This window comes from Cetorhinus maximus, chromosome 23 (genome assembly GCF_964194155.1).
Source record: "Cetorhinus maximus chromosome 23, sCetMax3.hap1.1, whole genome shotgun sequence".
Classification (NCBI taxonomy): domain Eukaryota; kingdom Metazoa; phylum Chordata; class Chondrichthyes; order Lamniformes; family Cetorhinidae; genus Cetorhinus; species Cetorhinus maximus.
Window position 1 is genome coordinate 5071218 of NC_135901.1, and position 21556 is coordinate 5092773.

General features: G+C 42.6%; 1 protein-coding gene across 1 annotated transcript; it reads left to right on the forward strand.

Annotated features, from left to right (window-relative positions):
• Nucleotides 1–3294: 3294 nt before the first annotated feature.
• Nucleotides 3295–4191, forward strand: LOC144697734 (G-protein coupled receptor 15-like). The gene has a single exon (XM_078569742.1). The coding sequence runs from the start codon at nt 3295–3297 to the stop codon at nt 4189–4191; it is 897 nt and encodes a 298-aa protein (XP_078425868.1).
• The last annotated feature ends 17365 nt before the right edge of the window (nt 4192–21556 follow it).

A 21556-nucleotide genomic window follows, 5' to 3' on the forward strand; every position in this document is an offset into this window, starting at 1 on the left:
GTGAATCTGTGGCATTCTGTAACTCAGAGAGCAGTGGGTGTTCATGTGTGTATGCAAGGCAATATTCGATAGGTTTTTGGATGCTAAAAGAATCAGGGGATATCGGGAGAGTGCGGGAATGAGACGTTGAGGTTGGAAATCAGCCTCGATATTACTGAATGGCGGAGCAGCTTTGAAATATGATATGGCCACTGTACCGTGTTTCAGTAATCACTGCCCTTGTCCTGATGACCTTGTCTCACTTATGACTGCACTGGACCATACGAACATACGAGCATACGAAAAGGAGCAGGAGTAGGCCATTCAGTTCCTCGAGCCTGCTGCGCCATTTAATAAGACCATGAATGATCTGATATTAACCTGCAATCTGCATGCCACCTATCCTTATTGAGTGTTGTGGGAGCTGCACCCATCCAGGCAAGTGGAGAATATTCCAACACACTCCTGATTTGTGCCTTTTAGATGATGGACAGGCTTTGGGGATTGCAGAGGTGACTTACTCATCGCACGATTCCTAGCCTCTGATCTGCTCCTGTAGCCATAGTATTTATAAGGCTAGTTCAGCTCAGTTTATGATCAATGGTAGCCTCCAGGATGTTGATAGTGGGGGATTCAGTGATGGTAATTCTATTGAACATCAAGGGGACGATGGTTGGATTCTCTCTTGTGGGAGATGGTCATCACCTGTTATTTGCCACTTATCAGCCCAAGCCTGGATATTGTCCAGGCCTTGTTGCATTTGGACATGGACTGCTTCAGTATCTGAGGAGTCGTGAATGGCGCTTAATATTGTGCAATCATCAGCGAATATCCCCACTTCTTACCTTATGATGGAAGGAAGGTCATTGATGAAGCAGCTGAAGATGGTTGGGCCTTGGACGCTATCCTGAGGAACACCTGCAGTACTGTCCTGGAGCTGAAATGACTGACCTGCAACAACGACAGCCACATTCCTTTGTGCTAAGTATAACTCCAACCAGCGGAGAGTTTTCCCCCTGATTACCACTGATTGCAGTTTTGCTTGGGCTCCTTGATGCCACACTCAGGCAAATGCTGCCTTGATGTCAAGGGCAGTCTCTCTCAAATTGTTCAGCTAAAAGTCAATTTAATGATCTGATTGCCCTAAATGATTAAGAACTAAAATACTTACCGATCAATCAAACACATGATCTAACTTGACTCTTAAAAACACGAACTATTTGGGAACATGGTAGAGATGGGAAGAAACGGTTTTAGCTTAGAGATCGGATCTCAGAACCGTATCGACAATTATTGACTGCTTAATGGAGACTCCAAGAAATGGTTTGGCGGGAAGGAGAGGCAGTTGCGCCGCAGAATTGGCAACCAGCAGCTCGCCCAAAAAGATATGGAACCATCCACCTGGCCGATGTTACAAATGGAAGGCATGAAACCGTGAGTTCTTCTGTTTGTTCACCGAACTGTAACTAAGGTGCATGTTTTAACCTAATTGTCCCTTGGAGAGTTTCAGCCAGTATAAGCTGAAAGCGTTTCAGAGCGAAGGTTCACAGCTTGCAGAATTCCTTTACTTTCTGAAAGGAGATGCACGGGCCAGCAAATGGACCTGTCTATGCTATTTACTATCCTGTTCTCGCTGTTATTGGTGTCCCGGGTAAGTTATAGACCCCAAATTAATTATTTACTTTCTTGTAAGTCGCTAGAACACTTGTGCCTTAGATTTCGAGAAGGGGCTTTTTTTAATATTCAGCGTTGTTTGAGTTTAAGGAACGTCAACAGTGTTCCTGTATAGAGGTGCAATATATGATATTGTACTACATTACGGTGACTTATAGTTTATTAATTCCACTTGCATTATGTAGCAGTACAAGATATTATTCAATGATCTATGTTGCAAGTTTATAGAAACAGCGTCTGTTGGGTTGCTGAATTATGAAGTATAATGTATGAAATTGTATGTACAGTATTACGTTACATTGTTAAAAATTAGATTTCATTCCAATGTAATAAAATGCATTATAGCGTTTTTAACATTGTATGGAAGAATGGCGTATCACAGAACATTAAAAATAATTGTCGTGCATTTATTTTATTACAATGATTTACACTGTTTCTTTACAGTACAATAATTACATTAGATGTATTTTGATTATAAAATGTACACTCACTAATTGCAGGAATCAGCAGTGCCACCTCTGGAAGGAGGTAGTATTTTTCATTTATTATTATACAGCAGAATATAATATTTATTTATTACTGTCGTTGGCAAGTTCACAATTTATTGCCCATCGCTCGTTTATACTTGAGAAGTTAGATTTGAGCTTTTTACTTCAACCACTGCAGACCCTGTGGCGAGGGTGCTTCGCAGCAGATTTAACAAATTAAATTTGATATCTACTACATAAGGAGAAATAAGGACCGATAACCAAAAGCTTCATCGAAGGAGTAGGATTTAAGAATAGTCTGGTAGAAGGAAAGAAAGGCGAAGGATTTGAGGGAGGGATATCCAGACATTAAGGCCACGGCAGCAAAAGGCACCTTCGCCACCGGTGAAACATTTAATTTCTGGGGTACACAAGAGAATAGATATTGGCTGCGAGCAAAACGATTTCAGGGGGTTACTGGAGTAAGTAATGGCGAGGCTATGGGTGGAAGTGAAAGAAAGGATGAGGATACAAAATTCAAGGTGTTGCCAGGCTGGGAGCCAATGTAAGTGGGCAAACACAGGGGTGATGGATGACTGGGACTTCCTGTAAATAGGAACATTCCCACCAAGTGCTTCAGATGAGTTTAAGATCACAAGATTAAGATCCAAAGTGGGAGAACGCCAAGAGACTATTCCAATTGTTGGTATCTAGATGTTACAAAGGCATGGGGAAACCTTGAGCAGCTGCTAACCTAAGGCAGGTTTTGAGGTGTGTAACATTATGGTCGATATTAGAAATGTGGAAGTAACCGGTCTTGGTGCTGGATGATCATCATAGGGAGGAGGATGCTTGGAAGCGCAGCTCTGGCTCAAACAGATCGCTAAATCGTAAAGGGCCTCAAACCTCGGAGGATGGACTCAGTTGTGAGAGAACAGAGTTTTTGGTGGGGACTGAAGGCAATGTCTTCTGACTCACAAATATTTAATTACATCAAATATGCACTTATCCAGAATTAGATGCCAAACAAGCAGTTACGGCTTTGGAATGGTTGGAGTCAGAAGGTGGCACAGGCACGGGTGAGGACGGTTTTTTATTAACAGGTTGCATGAGGCAGCAGCTGGTGTTTGGAGTTCGCTCGGTAACATATCTCTTTTCCTCTCTCACAGCCAACATGGTGGCGATCATAATCTTATCCCGTGGCCGGTGCGGGCTCTCCCGATGCATCACCTACTACCTGGTGGCGATAGCGGTGACAGATTTCCTGGTGATCATCACTGCCGTCATATTCAACCGGATCGGTGGCATCTACTTTCGTGAGAGTGTCCTCTCCACCACCCCTGGGTGCGCTGTCAGCACCGTGCTCGTCTATGCCACACGAGATGGCTCAGTCTGGCTGACGGTCGCCTTCACCATCGACCGTTTCTTGGCCATCTGCTGTCAGAGCCTGAAGACCAGATACTGCACCGAGAAAACTGCGGTGCTGGTTATAGGACTGGTCAGTGCCCTGAGCTGCGCCAAGAACGTCCCTTTCTACTTCAGCTACCAGCCCGTATATATTCTGGACGGTGTGCCCTGGTTCTGCAACATCAAGTCCACTTATTACACGCTGCCCGTCTGGCAGGCCTACGACTGGCTTGACCGCATCTTAACCCCCTTCCTCCCGTTCCTCCTCATTCTGCTGCTCAATGCACTGACCGTAAGGCACATCTTAGCGGCCAGCAGAGCCCGCAGGAGGCTCCGGGAAGCCGGGAGTCACAGAGATCCAGAAATGGACAACCGTAAAAGGTCCATTGTCCTGCTCTTCGCCATCTCTCTCAGCTTTCTCCTCCTGTGGGTCACCTATGTCGGACATTTCCTCTACGTGCAGATTACAGGTGAGGCATATTTCACTGGCTTGGATTTCAATGACCCGCAATTCATCCTTCAAGAGACGACCAACATGCTCCAGCTTCTCAGCTCCTGTACCAATGTTTTCATCTATGCAGTGACCCAGGCCAAGTTCCGAGAGCAGCTGAAGAATATGCTGAAGTGCCCTTTCGCTACCTTCGCTGCTTCATTTAACTGCTGAAAGAGCAATAAAATATTTGTATCCTCCCTTAAAGGTTCATCTTCTGTCTCCTTCTCATGTTGTTTCCTCTCCATTAGAGTGGTTCAGTGTGCGCCACTTTACCTCTCGCAGTCGAATCGGAAAGTCCAAGGCTCAAGCCCCGCACTCCAGAGGTGCAAGGCCTATCTCCAGTGCTGAGCGCCCAGGGTTTCCTGTACTGAAGGAGTGCTGCACTGCCGGAGGTGATGTCTTCCCTGATAAAACTCTGAACTGACTCCACGACTGTCCTCTGAGATGGAACACAAATGATCCCCTGGTTACGATCACAGAGAGAACCCAGAGGGGTTCTCCCAATATTTATCACTCAATTAACACCACTGAAAACTATTTTATCCCATTGTCGTTTGTGAATTCTTTCTTTCTTTCTTTCTTTCTTTCTTTCTTTCTTTCTTTCTTTCTTTCTTTCTTTCTTTCTTTCTTTCTTTCTTTCTTTCTTTCTCTCTTTCTCTCTTTCTTTCTTTCTCTCTTTCTTTCTCTCTTTCTCTCTTTCTTTCTTTCTCTCTTTCTTTCTCTCTTCCTCCCCTCCTTCCTTCCTTCCTTTTTCCTTCCTTTCTTTCTATCATTCATTTTTCATTCTCAGCAGCACTCCACCCCACAAAATTAATTCCGATAGAATGTAAAGAGCAGGGGATTCTTCAAGTGAAAAGAGCAGGGATACCAGAGTAATTGTTTAATAAATTAAATAAAATACAATATTGATCGCAGGGCAGGCGATGTGCTGCTGCTGCAGCATATGGGAGCTGCTGGACACCAAATTGATTCAAAGAGAGCACATCTGTATTAAGTGCTCGAGAGCTCCAGGAATTTCGAATCCGAGTTGAGGAGCTGGAATCCGAGCTGCAGAAATTGCGCCACATCAGGGAGGGGGACAGCTAACTGGACACTTTACTCCAGGAGTCGGTCACACCCCATGAGATTAGGTAATTCCAATTTGGTCTGTGATCAGGAACAGGAGTTTGTGACTGCAGGTGAGGCAGCTGCCTGGACCCAGAGGGTAGCGTTCGAGGAACCTCGGCCCCGGCAATTGTTCAAGAGTCACGAGACTCTTGCAAGCTGTGTGGACGAGAGCACGGGCTGCAGGGAGGATGGGGGAACTGGCCACGGCACCGTGGTAGAGGGAAACATTAAAGTGGTGGGAAAAAAATGAATGTAGCGGTAGGAAACAGTTTAATTAGGTTGATAGATACTGTTCTCTGCATCCGTGAGCGTGAGTCCCGAAGGCTGTGTTGTCTGCCAGGTGCCAGGGTTAAGTACATCTCCTCAGGGCTCGAGAGGAACTTGGAATAGGAAACGGCCAAAGTGAAACTAGGCCCTTTAGAGAATGAGGCTCTGGAAATAATAATGGGGAGCCAGGAAATGGCAGAGGAGTTTAATAAATACTTTGCATCAGTCTTCACGGTAAAAGGCACTAACAGCATTCCAAAAATATGAAATTATCAAGGGCAAAATGGCGGGGAGAGGGGAGGAAATAAATACAATCATTATCACCAGACAAAAGTGCTAATGAAACTAATGGGCCGAAAGGCTGCTGCCCCCCTGAATCTGATGAGTTTCATCCCAGGATATTAAACGAAAAAGCTGCAGAGATAGTGGACACACTGGTCTTCCAAGAATCCTTAGATCCCGGAGAAGTCCCAGAGGATTGGAAAACTGTCAATGTAACGCCCTTGTTCAAAAAGGGAGGGAGACAATAAACATTTAACCAGAGGCCAGTTACCTTAACATTCACCATTGGGAAAATGTTAAAGTCTATCATAAGTGATGCAATATCAGTCCATTTAAAGGTGCATAATATAATCAAGCAGAGTTAGCAAGGCTTCATGAAGGGGAAATCATGCCTGAAAAATTTATTAGAATTCTTTGAGGAGGTAACAAGCAGGATAGATAAAGGGCAACCAGCAGGTGTAATATATTTGGATTTTAAAAGGTACCACACATAAGGTTACTTAATAAGGTAAGAGCCCATGGTGTTGTGGGTAATATGGATAGAGGATTGACTAACTAATAGAAGAAAGAGATTTGGAATAAGAGGGGCATTTTGATGATGGCAAACTGTAACTAGTGGAGTGCCACAGGGATTAGTGCTGCGGCCACAATTATTTACAATATATATTAGTGGTTTGGATGAGGAAGCGAATGTACGATCGCCAAGTTTGTGGATGGCAAAGAAATAGGTGGGAAGGCAAGTGGTGAGGATGACAGAAAGAGTCTACAAATGGATAGCAACAGGTTAAGTGAGTGGGCAAAGACTTGGCAGATGAAATATAATGTGGGAAATGTGAGGTAATGCACTTTGACAGGAAGAAAAGAGGAGCTGAATATTATTTAAATGGAGAACACTGCAGAAAGCTGCAGCACAGAGGGAATTGGTGGTGCTCGTGCACATATCACAAAAAGCTAGCATTCAAGTTCAGCAGGTAATAGGGAAGGTAAATGGAATGTTTGACTTCATTGCGAAGGGAAAGGAGTATAAAAACAGGGAAGTCTTGCTTAAATTATACAAGGCACTAGTTAGACCACACCTGGAATATTAAGAACAGTTTTGGTCCCCTTATCTGAGGAAAGATATATCGGCTTTCGAGGCAGTCCAAAGAAGGTTCACTAGGTTGATCCCGGGGATGGAGGGATTTTCTTATGAGGAGTGGTTGAGTAGGTTGGGCCTGTACTGATTGGAGTTTACAAGAATGAGAGGCGGCCTTATGTAAGATCCTGAGGGGGCTTGACAGGGTAGGTGCTGAGAGGTTGTTCCCCATTGTGGGCACTCCAGGACCAGAGGCCACAATCTCAGAGTAAGGGGCCGCCATTTGAGACAGAAATGAGGAGGAATTTATTCTCTTAGAGGGTAGTGAATCTGTGGAATTATTTACCACAGAGGCCTGTAGAGGCTGGGCCGTTAAAAATATTCAAAGCTAAGATAGAGAGATATTTAATCTGTCAAGAAATCAAGAGTTATGAGGAAAAAGCAGGACATTGGAGTTGATGATTATCAGATCAGCCATAATCTCATTGAATGGCGGAGCAGACTCGATGGGCCGAATGGTCTACTTCTGCTCCTAAGTCTTATGGTGCTATGGCCTTACAAATATTCTTTCTCCATGAAGTTTATCCATGGCATTTAACAGAAAGCATTTGATAACCTGCGAAGATCCTTTTCAAGCAGTGAATTGTAATCTGAAATGTTCTGCTTGATACAAAGTTGACTGCAGATTGACGAATAAATTCCAAATAGGAAGGGATGGGGGTGGAGCAATTTCGAAATGAACAGGAAAGTTGAAGTATCTCGATAGCTCTTTCAGACATCTGGCAGAGCCGTGGTGATTGACTGGCCTCTTTCTGTGCTGTGTGATTATAAACATCACTTCTCGCGACCTCAGTCCACCTCAAAAGCCCTTTACGGTGAACGAAGATTTTTAAAGAATGGGCATCTGATTCGTGCCGTGCAAAATCCCCAGTCTTATTCGGCTCGCTGAAGGTCATCTATCTGCTCATTGTTTGGCAAGAGAGTGCATAGTGGTGTGGGAGTTGGTGACCTAACAAAGAAATGAACTAGTGTAATATAAACAGCCAACATGAGATTGTCTCGTGTGATAGAAATAAAGCCATTGTCTCGTGCAGTAATAACTAGAACAGGCCTGAGTATCATACAAACAGAGGCATAGCCTACTCCAGTTACACATGAGAAATTGCCTCGAGTGATATAAACGGATACAGTCAAGCAGCAGCAGGGCCTGTTATTAAATGAAAATCGGAAATTCCAGCGTATTGATTTAAACAGAGGCAGTGTCAAGTCTAGTAATGGCTAAGACAGTCATGTGATATAAACAAACACATTCTCCAGTTTATTATGAATAAAAACAATGTCGGATATAATAAAAATTGATGCAAGATCCAGTGAAGTATAAAAGAAAGAGATGTAGTGTGTCCCAGTGTCAGGTTAACTGAAACATGAACGAGTGTCCTGAAAACTGAGACAAGTCCGAGTTCAGTAATAACCGCGGTAGGGTGTAGGTTAATATAAAAACATATAGACAGGTGCAGAAACAACTAAGCTTGCTGGAATATAAACTGAGACTTGACCTAGTATAATATAAACAGTAATAGGGTTTAGAATAATACGAACAGAGACGTGGTCCAGTTCAACATAAACAAAGACAGTGTTTAGTGCAATTTAAGAGAGAAATGTCCTTGCATATTGTAAACAGAGATAAAGCCCAGTGTAATACAGACAAGAGGTGGGATATAGTTTAATAAAAACAGAGGCGGGATCTAGTATAATATAAACAAACAGGGTATAGTGTAATATAAACAGCGACGTGGTGTGGTCTAATATAAAGAGAGATATGGTCAAAAATAGCATAGCCAAATAAATAGTCGAGTTTAATATAAATAAAGACAGAGTCTAATGTAACAGAAAAAGTTGCATTATCGAATATAATGAAAAATGCACATTAACCGTGCAGCATATTCAGTGCTGTGGTCTATTGCAGTCATAACTGAGACGAAAACTTATGTAATATAAGTAGATACATAGTCTCATGTGAAATAATTTTGTACAGCATAATTAAGCAGATACGGTGTCTAATGCAAGTTAACAGCGTGATCATGGTATTATTTCATAATGACTGAGACAGGGACTAGCATCATATTAACTGAGAGAGAGCGAGTGCAGTAACAAATGCAAAGAGGCTTAAGGTAATATAAAGAGTTGGTCGTCTAATCATAGAATTAGAAAATAGTGCACCACATAATAAACACATGAACGGTCTTTCAGCTCATCATGTTGTGTCAGATCGTTGAAAGAGCTACAAAATCGGTCCAGTTCTCCTGCAATTCTCTTTTAATCATGCAAATGTTTGCACATCATTGATTTATCCAACTGACTTTGAAACAATCCTATTGAGTCGGCTTGCACCGCCTTTTGAGACAGAGCATTCCTGGTCATCGCTTTCTCTTGTGTCGATTTTGGTGCTGTTGAAAATTGCTTTAAATGTGTCTGTTCGGTTTTCCACCCTTCTGTCCCAAATGATTTCACGTATTTGAGCATTACTGTCACATTACCACTTAAAAGCCAAAGCTGCAAGAAGATCAACATTTCTTTGATCTCTCCGCAGAAGTCAATTATTTCATCTTTGGTATCAATCTCATGGATCCCTTCTGATCCATCTGAAAGGCCTTTCTCTCTTCCTTAAAATGTAATGCCGAATATTTAACAAAACGTTTGATGCCTAATGAGTATTCTGTGATGGCGAGCAGCACTCCCTTGCCTCTGTACGCGATGCCTCTATTTAAAAAATAAAGACAAGGATCACAAACACTCTTTTAGGTTCTTTCTGAACATTGTAACTTCAAAGACTTATTTACGCACACTCCTAAACCCTTCACTTTCGGCCTTAATTTAGTATTTTCCTACTTCGGTTAAATTTACAGGACCTGGTGAAATAAAAACATGGACATGCCCTAATGCAGTAATAACTGAGATAGGGCCTCTTGTAATATAAACAGAGTTCGACTCTTTAAACGCAGACCGGCAATGAGCTAATACACCAGGGCGTGTCTCACTTACCTATTCAGAACTATTGCACATATTTCCTTTCATTCCTTCTCTTCCACGTGACAGTTTCATAACTTTATTTTATTTCAACCTGCTTTTTGTTTTCCTTTTACCTGTCTCATTATGCCTCTCTTTAGGCTAATTTTTCACATCGGTTCTGCTCGCTTCTCCCTATCTTCCTTCTTCCCAATACAACCCCCAGATGCCCAACCAATCCCATTTTTCCTGATGAAACCGAGCAGTCGCAATTCTGTGTCCTTATGTCCTTGAGTCTCAGTGAGTATTAGTACCTTTAGTTCTACATCAGTCTACATCACTTTACCTCAGTCACGCTGAGCGCATTCAGTCCCTCATTGTCCACTTGTGTTCCAGAGAACAATGCCAATTCCGTTACCCCGGTTTCACAGCAGCAGCGACCTTCCTAATGAGGAAATAGTCAGCAGAACCCTTATTAAACATTTAGAACAGGCATAATGCTGATCCATGGAGCAGGGCTTACTCAGCTGAGCAACTCCATTGACCAAACATTTCACCATTGAGGCGATGGAAACATTGAACGGATGCACCCACAGGAGCCCCCATTAGTCTTGCTCAGTTCTTTCTTTCATTCAATTTCTCCAATGATTCTCTTCCAGAATTTGTTGTTTTATTTTATCAGAAACATTATGTTTATTTCTGTTATCTCTGTATATACATCCCTATTCATTCCGATCTGCGTAACTACTCTTTCTGCTCGATTGTCCTTATCTTTCCCAATACCGTCACAATCCCCAGCCTACTCACTCCCATGTCCCCTGATGCCAGCAGTGCAGTTTGTTGCCTGTGTGTTATCAGTCAGCAGTCTATGTGACGTCAGTCTGAAGTCCGCGTGACCGAAGCCCGCTTCCTCTGTGACGTCAGTCGGTGGTATCCTTGTGACGTCAGTCATCAGTCCGTTTGACGTCAGTCTGCAGTCCCTGTGTAGAGATAAGAAACACCAAGGCTCAGAAAACGTTGGTGGGGGTTGCCTATAGGCCCCCAAACAGTAATGGGAACGTAAGGGAATGCATTAATCAGGAAATTAGAGACAAATGAAATAAGGGTGCAGCTGTAATCATGGGTGACTTTAATCTACATGTGGATTTGAAAAGCCAAACTAGTAATCATACTGTGGAGAAGCATTTCCTGGAGTGTGCACGTGATGGTTTTTCGATCAATACGTTGAGGAACCAACTAGAGAGCAGGCTATCCTAGACTGGGCATTGTGCAATGAGAAAGGATTAATTAACAATCTTACTGTGTGTGGTCCCTGGGGCACGAGCGGCCATAAAATGATGGAATTGCTCAGTACGATGGAGAGTGAAGAAGTTGAATCCTAAACTAGGGTCCTGAATCTAAATAAAGGGAACTGCGAGAGTACAAGGTGCGAGTTGGCAATGATGGATTGGGGAACCTTACTGAAAGGGTTGACAGTGGATAGGGAATGGCTAATATTTAAGGAGCGTACGCATGAATTACAACAATTATTCATTCCTGTCTGGCGCAAAATTATAACAGTAGTTCAACCATGGCTTACAAGAGAAATGAAGAATCCAAAGAAGAGACATATAAATTTGCCATAAAAAGCAGAAAGCTTGAGGATTGGGATCAGTTTAGAATTCAGCAAATGTGGAGAAAAAGGTTGACCAAGAAGGGAAAAATGGAGCATTGGAGTAAACTTGCAGGGAACATAACAACTGACTGTAAAAGCTTTTACAAAAGAGGACACAAATAATTTCCCAGAAATGTTAGGGAACCAAGGGTCCAGTGAGAGGGAGGAATTGAAGAAAAGTAGTATTAGTGAAAAGGTCGTGCACGAGAAATGAATGGGGTTAAAGGCTGAAAAATCCCCAGGGCCTGATAATCTGCATCCCAGAGAACTAAAGGAAGTGTTCTTTATGCATTGCTGGATGCATCGGTGGGCAACTTCCAAAATTCTATAGACTCTGGAGCAGTTCTTACAGATTGGAGGGTGGCAAATGTAACCCCACTATTTAAAAAAGGAAGGAGGGAAAAAGCAGGAGAATTACAGGCTAATTAGCCGCACATCAGTAGTGGAGAAAATGCTAGAATCTATTATAAAATATGTGGTAACAGAACAGTTCGAAAACACTAACAAATTAAACAAAGTCAGCATGGATTTATGAAAGGGAAATCTTGCTTAACTAATCGACTGGAGTTTTTGAGGACGTAACTTGTAAGGGGGAACCAGTGGATGTGGTGTATTTGTATTTCAAGAAGACTTTTTATAAGGTCCCACATAAGAGGCTATTCGGCATAATTTAAGTACATGGGATTGGGGATAATATACTGGCCTGGATTGAGGATTGGTTGACAGACCAGAAACAGAGAGTGGGAATAAATTGGCCTTTTTCCAGGTGGCAAGAGGTAACTAATGGTGTGCCGCACTAGTGGTGTACCGCAGGGATCAGTTCTTGGGCCCCAGCTATTCACGATATATCTAAATAACTTGGATGAGGGAATCAAATGCAATATTTCTAAGTTTGCTGACGGCTCAAATCTGGGCGGGCCTTTGAGTTGTGAGGAGGATGCAAGGAGGCTTCAGGGAGATTTAGACAAGTTGAGTGTGTGGGGGCAAACACATTGCAGATGCAGTATAACGTGGATAAATGTGAAGTTATACACTTCGGTGTGAAAAACAGAAAGGCAGAGTATTACTAAAATGGTGATATATCGGGAAATGTGGATGTACAAAGGGTACTGGGTGCTCTTGTACACCGGTCAATGAAAGTAAGCAGGCAGGTACAGCAAGCAATTAGGAAGGCAAATGGTATGTTGGCCTTTATTGCAAGAGGATTTGAGTTCAGAAGTGGGGGTGTCTTACTTCAGTTATACAAGGCCTTGGTGAGACCACACCTGGAGTATTGCGTGCAGTTTTGGTCTCCCTACCTAAGAAAGGATATACTTCACATCGAAGGGGTGCAGCGAAAATTCACTAGGCTGATACTGGGGAAGGCAGGACTGTCGTATGAGGAGAGATTAGTTCAACCTGGCCTGTTTTCAATGAAGGTTACAAGAATGAGAGGGGATCTGATTGAAACGTATAAAATTCTAACATGGCTAGACAGACTGTATGCAGGGAGGGTGTTTCCCCTGGTTCAGGCGTCTAGAACCAGGGGCCACTGTCTCAGGATGCAGGGCAGGCCATTTACGACCGAGATGAGGAAATATTTCTTCACCCAGAGGGTGTTCAACTTGTCGAATTCTCGACCAAAGAAGGCTGTGGAGGCCGGGCCACTGAGTATATTTAAGAAATAATTTGATACATTTTTGGACATTAGATTTGGAGAGAAAGCAGGAATATGGCTTTGAGATAGAGGATCAGCCATGATCATATTGAATGGCGGAGGAGGCTCGAAGTGCTAAATGGCCTACTACTGCTCCTAGTTTCTATGTTTCTATGTGACGTCAGTCTGCTGTCTCTGTGCGTCCCTGAGTTTCAGACAGCCTTAATCTCATTAGCCTTGTGCTGAGTGGCGTGCTTTGAGTGACGCTTGAGTGCCAGCGGCCTCGCTCTCCCAGCTGATTTGAAATATTAAACGAATAAACAACTGATCAGAAGACTGAAGCTGTGCTCGACCTATCGGCATGTTAGGATTCTGCAGTTTGTTTTCACAACCGCTTCTCAAAACAGTTGGATGACAGTTTGATCCGAGGTTAAATTGGCTTCCTCTAGATGTATGTTTCGGCGCCTGAAAGCGGGCTGCACATTAAGGCGACATCTGCCCGCGATTCTACCCAACCCCAAAGAGACAGGAGCTCCCAGCGACAGTCCAGAAGTAGTTTTTGTACGGGGGTGAGATTGCTCCACATCACTGTGAGTCTCAGAGAGAGCAATAATACACCACACTGTCAGTACTCAAGTCTTTGTAAAGAATAGGTTAGGTATCGAAAGAAGCTGCCGCTGCACTGCTGCAGCAAACATTATCAGGAAGGCATAACACGGCTTGGATACAAAGTAAAGATCCTCGTACAGTGCCCCGTCAAGCATTCGCAGGGTACAGGCACGGATTGGATACAGAGTAATATTCCCTCTCAAATATCCCATTTAAAATTCTCAGGCAGGTACAGTGCCAGTTACATACAGAGTAAAGTCCCATCCCAACAAACTCGCCTCGGACAGGTAAAACGTAGATTGAAGTCCCATCAATCTGTCTGCATCAAACATTCCTCGGTAAGGCACAACACAGGCTAGAAACAGAACAAAGATCCCTTTGCACTGTACCATTGAATATCCCCAGGGCTTGTGTAGCACACGTTAAATACAGAGTAATGTTCCCTCCAAAATCTCAGGGCAAATGTAGCATTGTTTACTGTGTTATATACTGAGTGAAACACCATGCTGTCTATTTAAATTGCTGGAATAATATCTACGATTAACAGGCGCAGTTTTCTGGGACTTTACAGGTACTTGCTGAAACTTTTTGTTCTGAAATTGAGCTCAGGCTCAGGCAAATCTTATGAAGTAATTATCTGATATTCAAAATGAATCTCTTCATTTAAAAATGACAGTCTTTCATGGAAGTTTAAACTCATTAACGTTTGGTTATTTCTTCCGAGAGATGAAACTATTTATATTATATTGCTGACTCGAGTTCTTCAACCTTATTACTTCGATGCAAATTAACGGTGCTTGAACACTGCGTTTGTCTCGATACACAAGACAGATGACAGGGTAACGCCCCATTGACAATGTTCTCTCATACGCTGTAAGGTCAACTTTAGCAAAGGTTGGCTTGAGATCGTTAAGCTCCCTCTACTCTTTAATGCTTTCCATTAAGCTGGCCCACCAAGGGACGGTGGGTCAGAAACAGCATTGGTTCTGAACAGATTAGAGATCCTTCTATGCCTTTTATGTAGTGCTTCTAAATTGTTCCTTCTATATATCAGACACTAGGTTACGGATCTTGCTTGTGAGGCACCTTCTTAAGCTTTATGTCAAGCTTTCAGCTTTCTATGAAATACAAGCTTCTTGAATCAATGCGTCGAACTGCACTTTCTGAAATACACGAGAATGAGCTAAAAGGTTTATAACCAGCCGGGTGGATGCCTGACCCGCACACAGAGCAGACACACAGAAACAGATACCAGCGTTGCAACAATCGGGCTCTCAGCAGATAAATCTCTATTGTTTGTCAAATTAAACAAGGCAATTTATCTTAATTGAGTTAATGGTAAATTTCCGACAATATTAAGTTTGCAAGCACTTAAATTAAGCTGCTGTTCATTTCAAAACCTCCCTTTGACGTCGAATAACGTTTCCTTCCCTATTCATTTTGCTGCAAACTGAGTAAGATCTAGTTTCTGTAAAAAGAATTGTATCCGGTAATTCACAGTCAGCGGGATTGCTGTCTGGAAGAGGGGCTTGTGGAGGTGGAAGAAGTTAGCAAATTAGGAGACCTTTACATTGTAACCAGATTGCCCACTGGCTTATCATAATATAATTAAATATTTCAATAATTAAACAATTTTAGAGTGAAACGGGGGTTTAGTGGCACTGGACTAGTAATCCAGAGGCCCATGGTAATACACGGGGGAAAAAGGGTTCAAATCCGACCACGGCAATGGTGGAATTTATTCAACTACTGAAAGCTATCCTCAGTCATGGTTACCATGAAACTACCATCGATTGTCATAAAGAGCCATCTGGTTTATTAATGTCCGTTAGGGAAGGGAATCTGCCATCCTGATCTGGTCTGCTCTACATGTGACTCCAGGCCCACAGCAATGTGGTTGACTCTTAACTGCCCTCTGAAATATGAGGGGACACAATTCAGTCCAGGACAATTTGGGGTGGGCAGCAAATGCTGGCCTTGCCAGTGATACCCACATTGCATGAAATAATTCGAAAAATGTAACCTCTAAAACTATCAAGGGAAATAACAGAAAGTTAATGCATTAAAATCTGGAGTCACAGGTAATAAACTCGAACGCCTTCCAAAGGAAATGTTTTCTCAATTAATTCACGATTTAACTTAATGCACACATTGAAGACACCTCCATCGTGTTATGTGCCACTACCACCGCACTAACTGAGATAGATTTCAAACAGATAAAGCTATCAAGACTGTGCAAACATGAGGCACTGGGCCATCAGAAGCAGCACAAATGTACACAATCACAATTTGTAACCTCATGTCCTGGTATATCTCCCACTCCACCATTACCTTCAAACCGGGGCATAAATCATCGTTCAATGAAGAATGCAAGAGGGCAATCCAAGAGTAGCACCAGGCATACCTAAAAATAAGGCGTCACCCTGGTGAAGCTACAACACAGGACTACTTGTGTGCCAATGAGCGGAATCAGTATCCTATAGACAAAGCTAAGCAACCCCACAACCAATGGATCTGATCTAAGCCCTTCAATCCTGCCACTTCTAGCCATGACTGGTGATAGACAATTCAACAAGGAATATGGGGAGGAGGCTCCACAAATATCCCCATCCTCAATGATGGAGCAGCCCAGCACATCAGTGCAAAATGCAAGGCTGAAGCATTTACAACAACCTTACACCAGAAGTGCCGAGTGGATAATCCATCTCGGCCTGGTCCTGAGGTATCCAGCATCACAGATGCCAGTCTTCAGCAATTCGATTCAAACCACGAGATATCAAGAAACGGCTGAAGACACTGGATATTGCAAAGGCTATGGGGCCTGACAAGATTCAGTGAAGATATGTGCTCCAGGACGAGCCACACCACTAGCCAAGCCGTTCCAGCACAGCTACAACAGAGGCACCTATCCGGCAATGTGGAACATTTCCCAGTGTGTTTTGTGTGGAAAAAAAGGATAAATCCAACCAGGTCAATTACCGAACCATCAGTTTGCTCTCGATCGTTAGCAGACCGTTGGAAAGTGTCATTGACAGTGCTATCAAGCGTCAGTAACTCACCAATAACCTGTTCACTGATGCTCAGTTTGAGGTCCTTCAGGTCCCCTCAGCTCCTGGCCTTATTACAGCTTTAGCTCAAACAAGGACAAAATAGCAGAAAGGAAGATATGAAGTGAGAATTACTGCTCTTGACGATAAGGCAGCAGTTGACCGACTAGGTCATCAGGGAGCCCTAGCAAAAGTGAAGTCAATGGGAATCAGGAGAAAACTTTCCACTGACTGGAGCCATGCATAGCACAAATGAAGATGGTTGCTTTTGAAGGTCAACCATCTCAGTCCCAGGACATCAATGCAGGAGTTCCTCAGGGTAGTCGCCTAGGCCATACTATCTTCAGTTGCATCATCAATGAGCCGCCCTCCGTTATAAGGTGGGGATGTTTGCTGATGATTGCACAATGCTCAACACCATCCACGAATCCTCAGACACTGCAGCAGTACATGTCCAAATGCTGCAGCAAGACATGAACAACATTTTGGCTTGAGCTTATAAGTGGCAAATAACATTCTCACCACGCAATTGCCAAGCAACGGCCATATCCAACAAGAGGTTATCCAACCATCTCCCCTTGACATTCAATTGCATTACCACCGCAGAATCCTCCACTATCAGCATCGTTGGGGTAGCCATTTCCCCGAAACAGAACTGGACAATGCATAGCAGTGCTTTGGCGACAAAGGCAGTTCAGAGGCTGGTAATTCGGCAGCGAGACACTTACCACCTGACTGCCCAAAACCTGTCACAAATCTATAAGACACAAGTCAGGAGTGTGATGGCATGCTGTCCACTCGCCTGGATAAGTACAGCCCCTGAAACACTCAAGAAGCTGGACACCATCCAGGAAAAAGCAGCCCGCCCCCTATCCACTACCTTTAGCCTTCACTCCCTCCACCACTAACGCATGGTGGTAGCAGCGTGTATCATCTAAATTATGCACCGAAGCAACTCACCAAGGCTCCTTCGACAATACCTTCCAAACAAGTGACCTCTGCCACCTAGAAGGACATGGGCAGCAAATGTATGTGAACACCATCACCTGCAAATTCCCCTGCAAACGGCACACCATCCCGAGTTGGTACTACACCACTATTCCTTCACTGGCACCAGGTTAAAACCTTGGAACTCTCTTTCTCACAGCACTGCTTGTGTATCTAGGCCACATGGACTACAGCGGTTCAAGCAGATAGCTAATAACCAGGTTCTTAAGGCTAATAAGAATAGGCAATAAACGGTGGTCTAGCTAGCGCCGCCCACATGATAAAATGAAGAAAAACATTCACTAGAGTTGCTGGAGATGTTTTAAACTAAATTTGCGGGGGTTGGGGGGCGGGGGGGGTGGGGGGTTTGCGGGTGTGTGGCGGGAGGACATCAGCATATCGTAGGAGAAAAGGTTAACAAAATACACAAATTAAGGTAGAGTGTTGAATATTAATAGAGAATGAAATAGCATCATATCAGATAGAATGGACTAAAATAGTTGACGGGAAATCCAACGATAGGTTTGAAATGTGGGTATGTGAGAGCACAGAGTCTGGTGAATAAAATTGGTGAGTTGCAATCACAAATATCCGTTTGGACAATGATGTTGTAACAATGAGGGAAACCTGGCTTAGATATGGCAGTCACGAAATAGGGGACGACGAATTGGAGGTGGGGTCGCAGTGTTGACTGGGAAAGACATTTCAGTGTTGGAACGAGAGGATGTCCTTGAGGCCACAAGAGAAAAATCAATTTGGTTCGAGCTGAGAAGTAGAAAAGGGATGACCATGCTGCGAAGGGTATTCTATTGGCCGAATGGAGATCCGAAAGAGAGAGAGAGAAAGGGATGAGTGGGAAAGAGTGGGGGGCGGGGTTTGGGGGGGGTGGGGTGGTGGGTGAGAAAGAGAGAGAGAGAGAGAGAGAGAGGTGGAGGTGAGAGAGAAAGAAAAAGAAGGAGAGCGAATCTGTAGGGAAATCACAGAGATGTAAATAGTTGTAGTTATTTTACTTCTCTTTACTTTACTTCTATAATCTCTGATTACTCAAATGTCGATTGAAATAATGTTATAGAGAAGGATAAAGAGTGGGAGGAACTTCAGAAATGTGTTTAGGGCGAATTCCTTACCCAGTCTGCTTCCGGCCCAACTAGGAAGGAGGAATTACTGGAGTTGGTGCTGCGGAATGACGTGGATCACATGGGCTAAATGTCTATGCAAAACACTTGAATAGAAGTGATCATCGCGTCATATTGTTCTGACTAGTAATAGAAAACAGCAAGTAACAATCTAAAATAAAACTTCTAAATTGGAAAAGGACTAAATTTAATGTAATGTGAGGGGATTTAGTTAAAATAGAACCAAAGACTCAGAGGAAAAGCAGCAACGGAACAATGGATGATTTTAAGGACAAGATATTTTCGGTGCAACCTTGTTACCTTCCAATAAGAGCAAAACGTAGGGGAACCAAAGTCAGTGCTCCTTGGATGAAGGGGGAGATAGTAAATATGATTAAACAAAATAGAGGGTGCATAATGCATATCAGCAAAATTGTTCAAGTGAAAAGCAGTTCAAATGCAATCAATTGAGATTCTATGCCTTGAACATTGGAATGCGGAATGAAGTTTCAAAATTTGTGGATGATACCAAGGCTCGAGGTGTCACAACCAGTGAGAGTGATACGAACGGCTGCAACAGAAACTAGATGGGCTAGCAAAGGGGTAAACAAGTTCTGATGGAATTTAATGCAGAATTGATAGGTGATGCATTTTCGCAGTAGAGCCTGGGAGGGGCAATATAGATTTAAAGGTACCGTTCTAAAGAATGCACGATGGAAGGGGTACCTGAGATCCATATGCATCGACCTTTGAATGTGGCAGGACATATTGAGAGATCATTTAGCAATGCATTTGGATCTTGGGCGTTATAAATAGAGGAAATGAGTACAAACGCAGTAAAGTTATGCTGATCCTTAATAAATCACTGGTGAGGTAGAAATTTGAGTTTTGCACCCAGTTCTGATAACCACACTTTAGGAACGATGTGACTGTCCATGAAAGGATGCAGAGGGGATTTACCAGAATGCTTCTAGGCTTCAGGAAATTTAGCTACAATGTTATATTGGAGAATCTGGGTTGTACTTCTTGGAGTAAAGGAGAGTAAGGGAGATTTGATAAGATGTGCAAAAATATGAAAGTGTCACAGAGATAGGCCAATTTAAGCTGTTTTCATTAAGTAATAGTTCAAGAGTTTTGGGACACGTGGTTTAAAGATTTTGACAAGAAAGTACTGGCAGTGTGAGGAAGAGACTTTTGTGAAGCGCATGGTACAACTCGTTGCCAAATATGGTGGCAAAGGTGGAGACTATCAATGATTTGAAAAAGGAAATTGGATTGTCACAACAGGGGAAAAAAAACTTCCAGGGCTACGAGGGTACAGTTTTGGAGTATGACTAACTGGATTGTTCTACAGAGGTCCAGCATGCACTCGATACCCCGAATGGCCTCCTGCGCCACAATGACTCTATTACTCCAGGGCTCTATCATAACATTAAATATTCTCTGCAACCCTTCGGAATTTGCACTCATGGTAATCCTGGTCATTTTAAAACGAAATTGTAGAAGGTTGGTTATGTTTGATGCAATAAAAAGTTCCAATTATTGTCAGTTAATATTCGTGCAAGATAATATCCATTCGTTCATGTATCCTGGATTATAAAGGCATTAGTTAATATCAATTTCAATCCTGTTTCTGCCTGGTAATTCGCAAGATTTTAGCGTTTGAGTTAGATTAACAGGATACTTTATCAATATTAAAATATTAAGTGTCCTATCAATATATGAATATATTTGGTTAATGTTATTTTACTTGAAGCAAATTCCACTTTATTGATTTAAAATGAGCAGTCTTACTATCTGCTTGCACCCTTGTAAACATTACATATTTTTGAACAAAATGATATAGCATAAACTCCATCTATTCTCAGGGCGCATTTCACACGTTAGGAATAAACGAATTTAAATCGTTCTCTACATCACTTCCGAACTTTGTAAATGTTTGCTGTATTTTAATAAGATGAAAAGATGTTAAATTTGCATCTGCTTGTGTCTGATAACTTTTGTGTTTTGGAGGCTATCACACTCCACTCCATCACTCGGTTCAGTTTAGAGCTTCCAATATAAACTTAATCAATATTAGCAAATTGAGTGAGAAACAGAGTTAACATTTCGAGTCAGAACTCTGAAGAAGAGCCATACGGTCTCGTAACGTTAACTCTGTTTCATTCTCCATAGATGCTGCCAAACGTGCTGAGTTGTTCCTGCATTTTCTGTTTTTAGTTCAGATTTCCAGCATCCACAGTATTTTGCTTTTATATCAACATATCGTGTATCATTCCAAAAGTTACGCACATCCGGCAAATGCCTTTCTTTCTTCAATAAAATCACATTGAAATGATCTGTGATTCTAATATTCTTCTCTCACTACATGCTCGCGGTAAATTATCCACATTGTAAAACATAATAACATGACATAAAACCGACTTGCTGTCGGAGTGTATTTCAAATGGTGGACTTAGCAATGGTCTATTTGAAATAGTTCTGTTTTTCACAGCGAAGATCCGCGAATGTTCAACTCTATCACAATAATACAGTATCTCAAAGAATATCAATATATCATAAAAAGCGCCAGAGACAAAGACAGTCACAGAACACATTTGTTTACTCTTGTTAGATTCTGTCTGTTTCATATCAACAATTTAGTCAGAGGTTCAACCCAGGCCGACATTTATTCTGGAACAGTCGCTTTATTCTAACAGCATCTTGAGCACAATCACAAGTAACATTGCATTCAAACTTAGAGAGCCCACT

Coding starts and splice junctions, on each gene's coding strand:
- LOC144697734 (XM_078569742.1), top strand. CDS start 3,295: ATGGTGGCGATCATAATCTTATCCCGTGGCCGGTGCGGGCTCTCCCGA.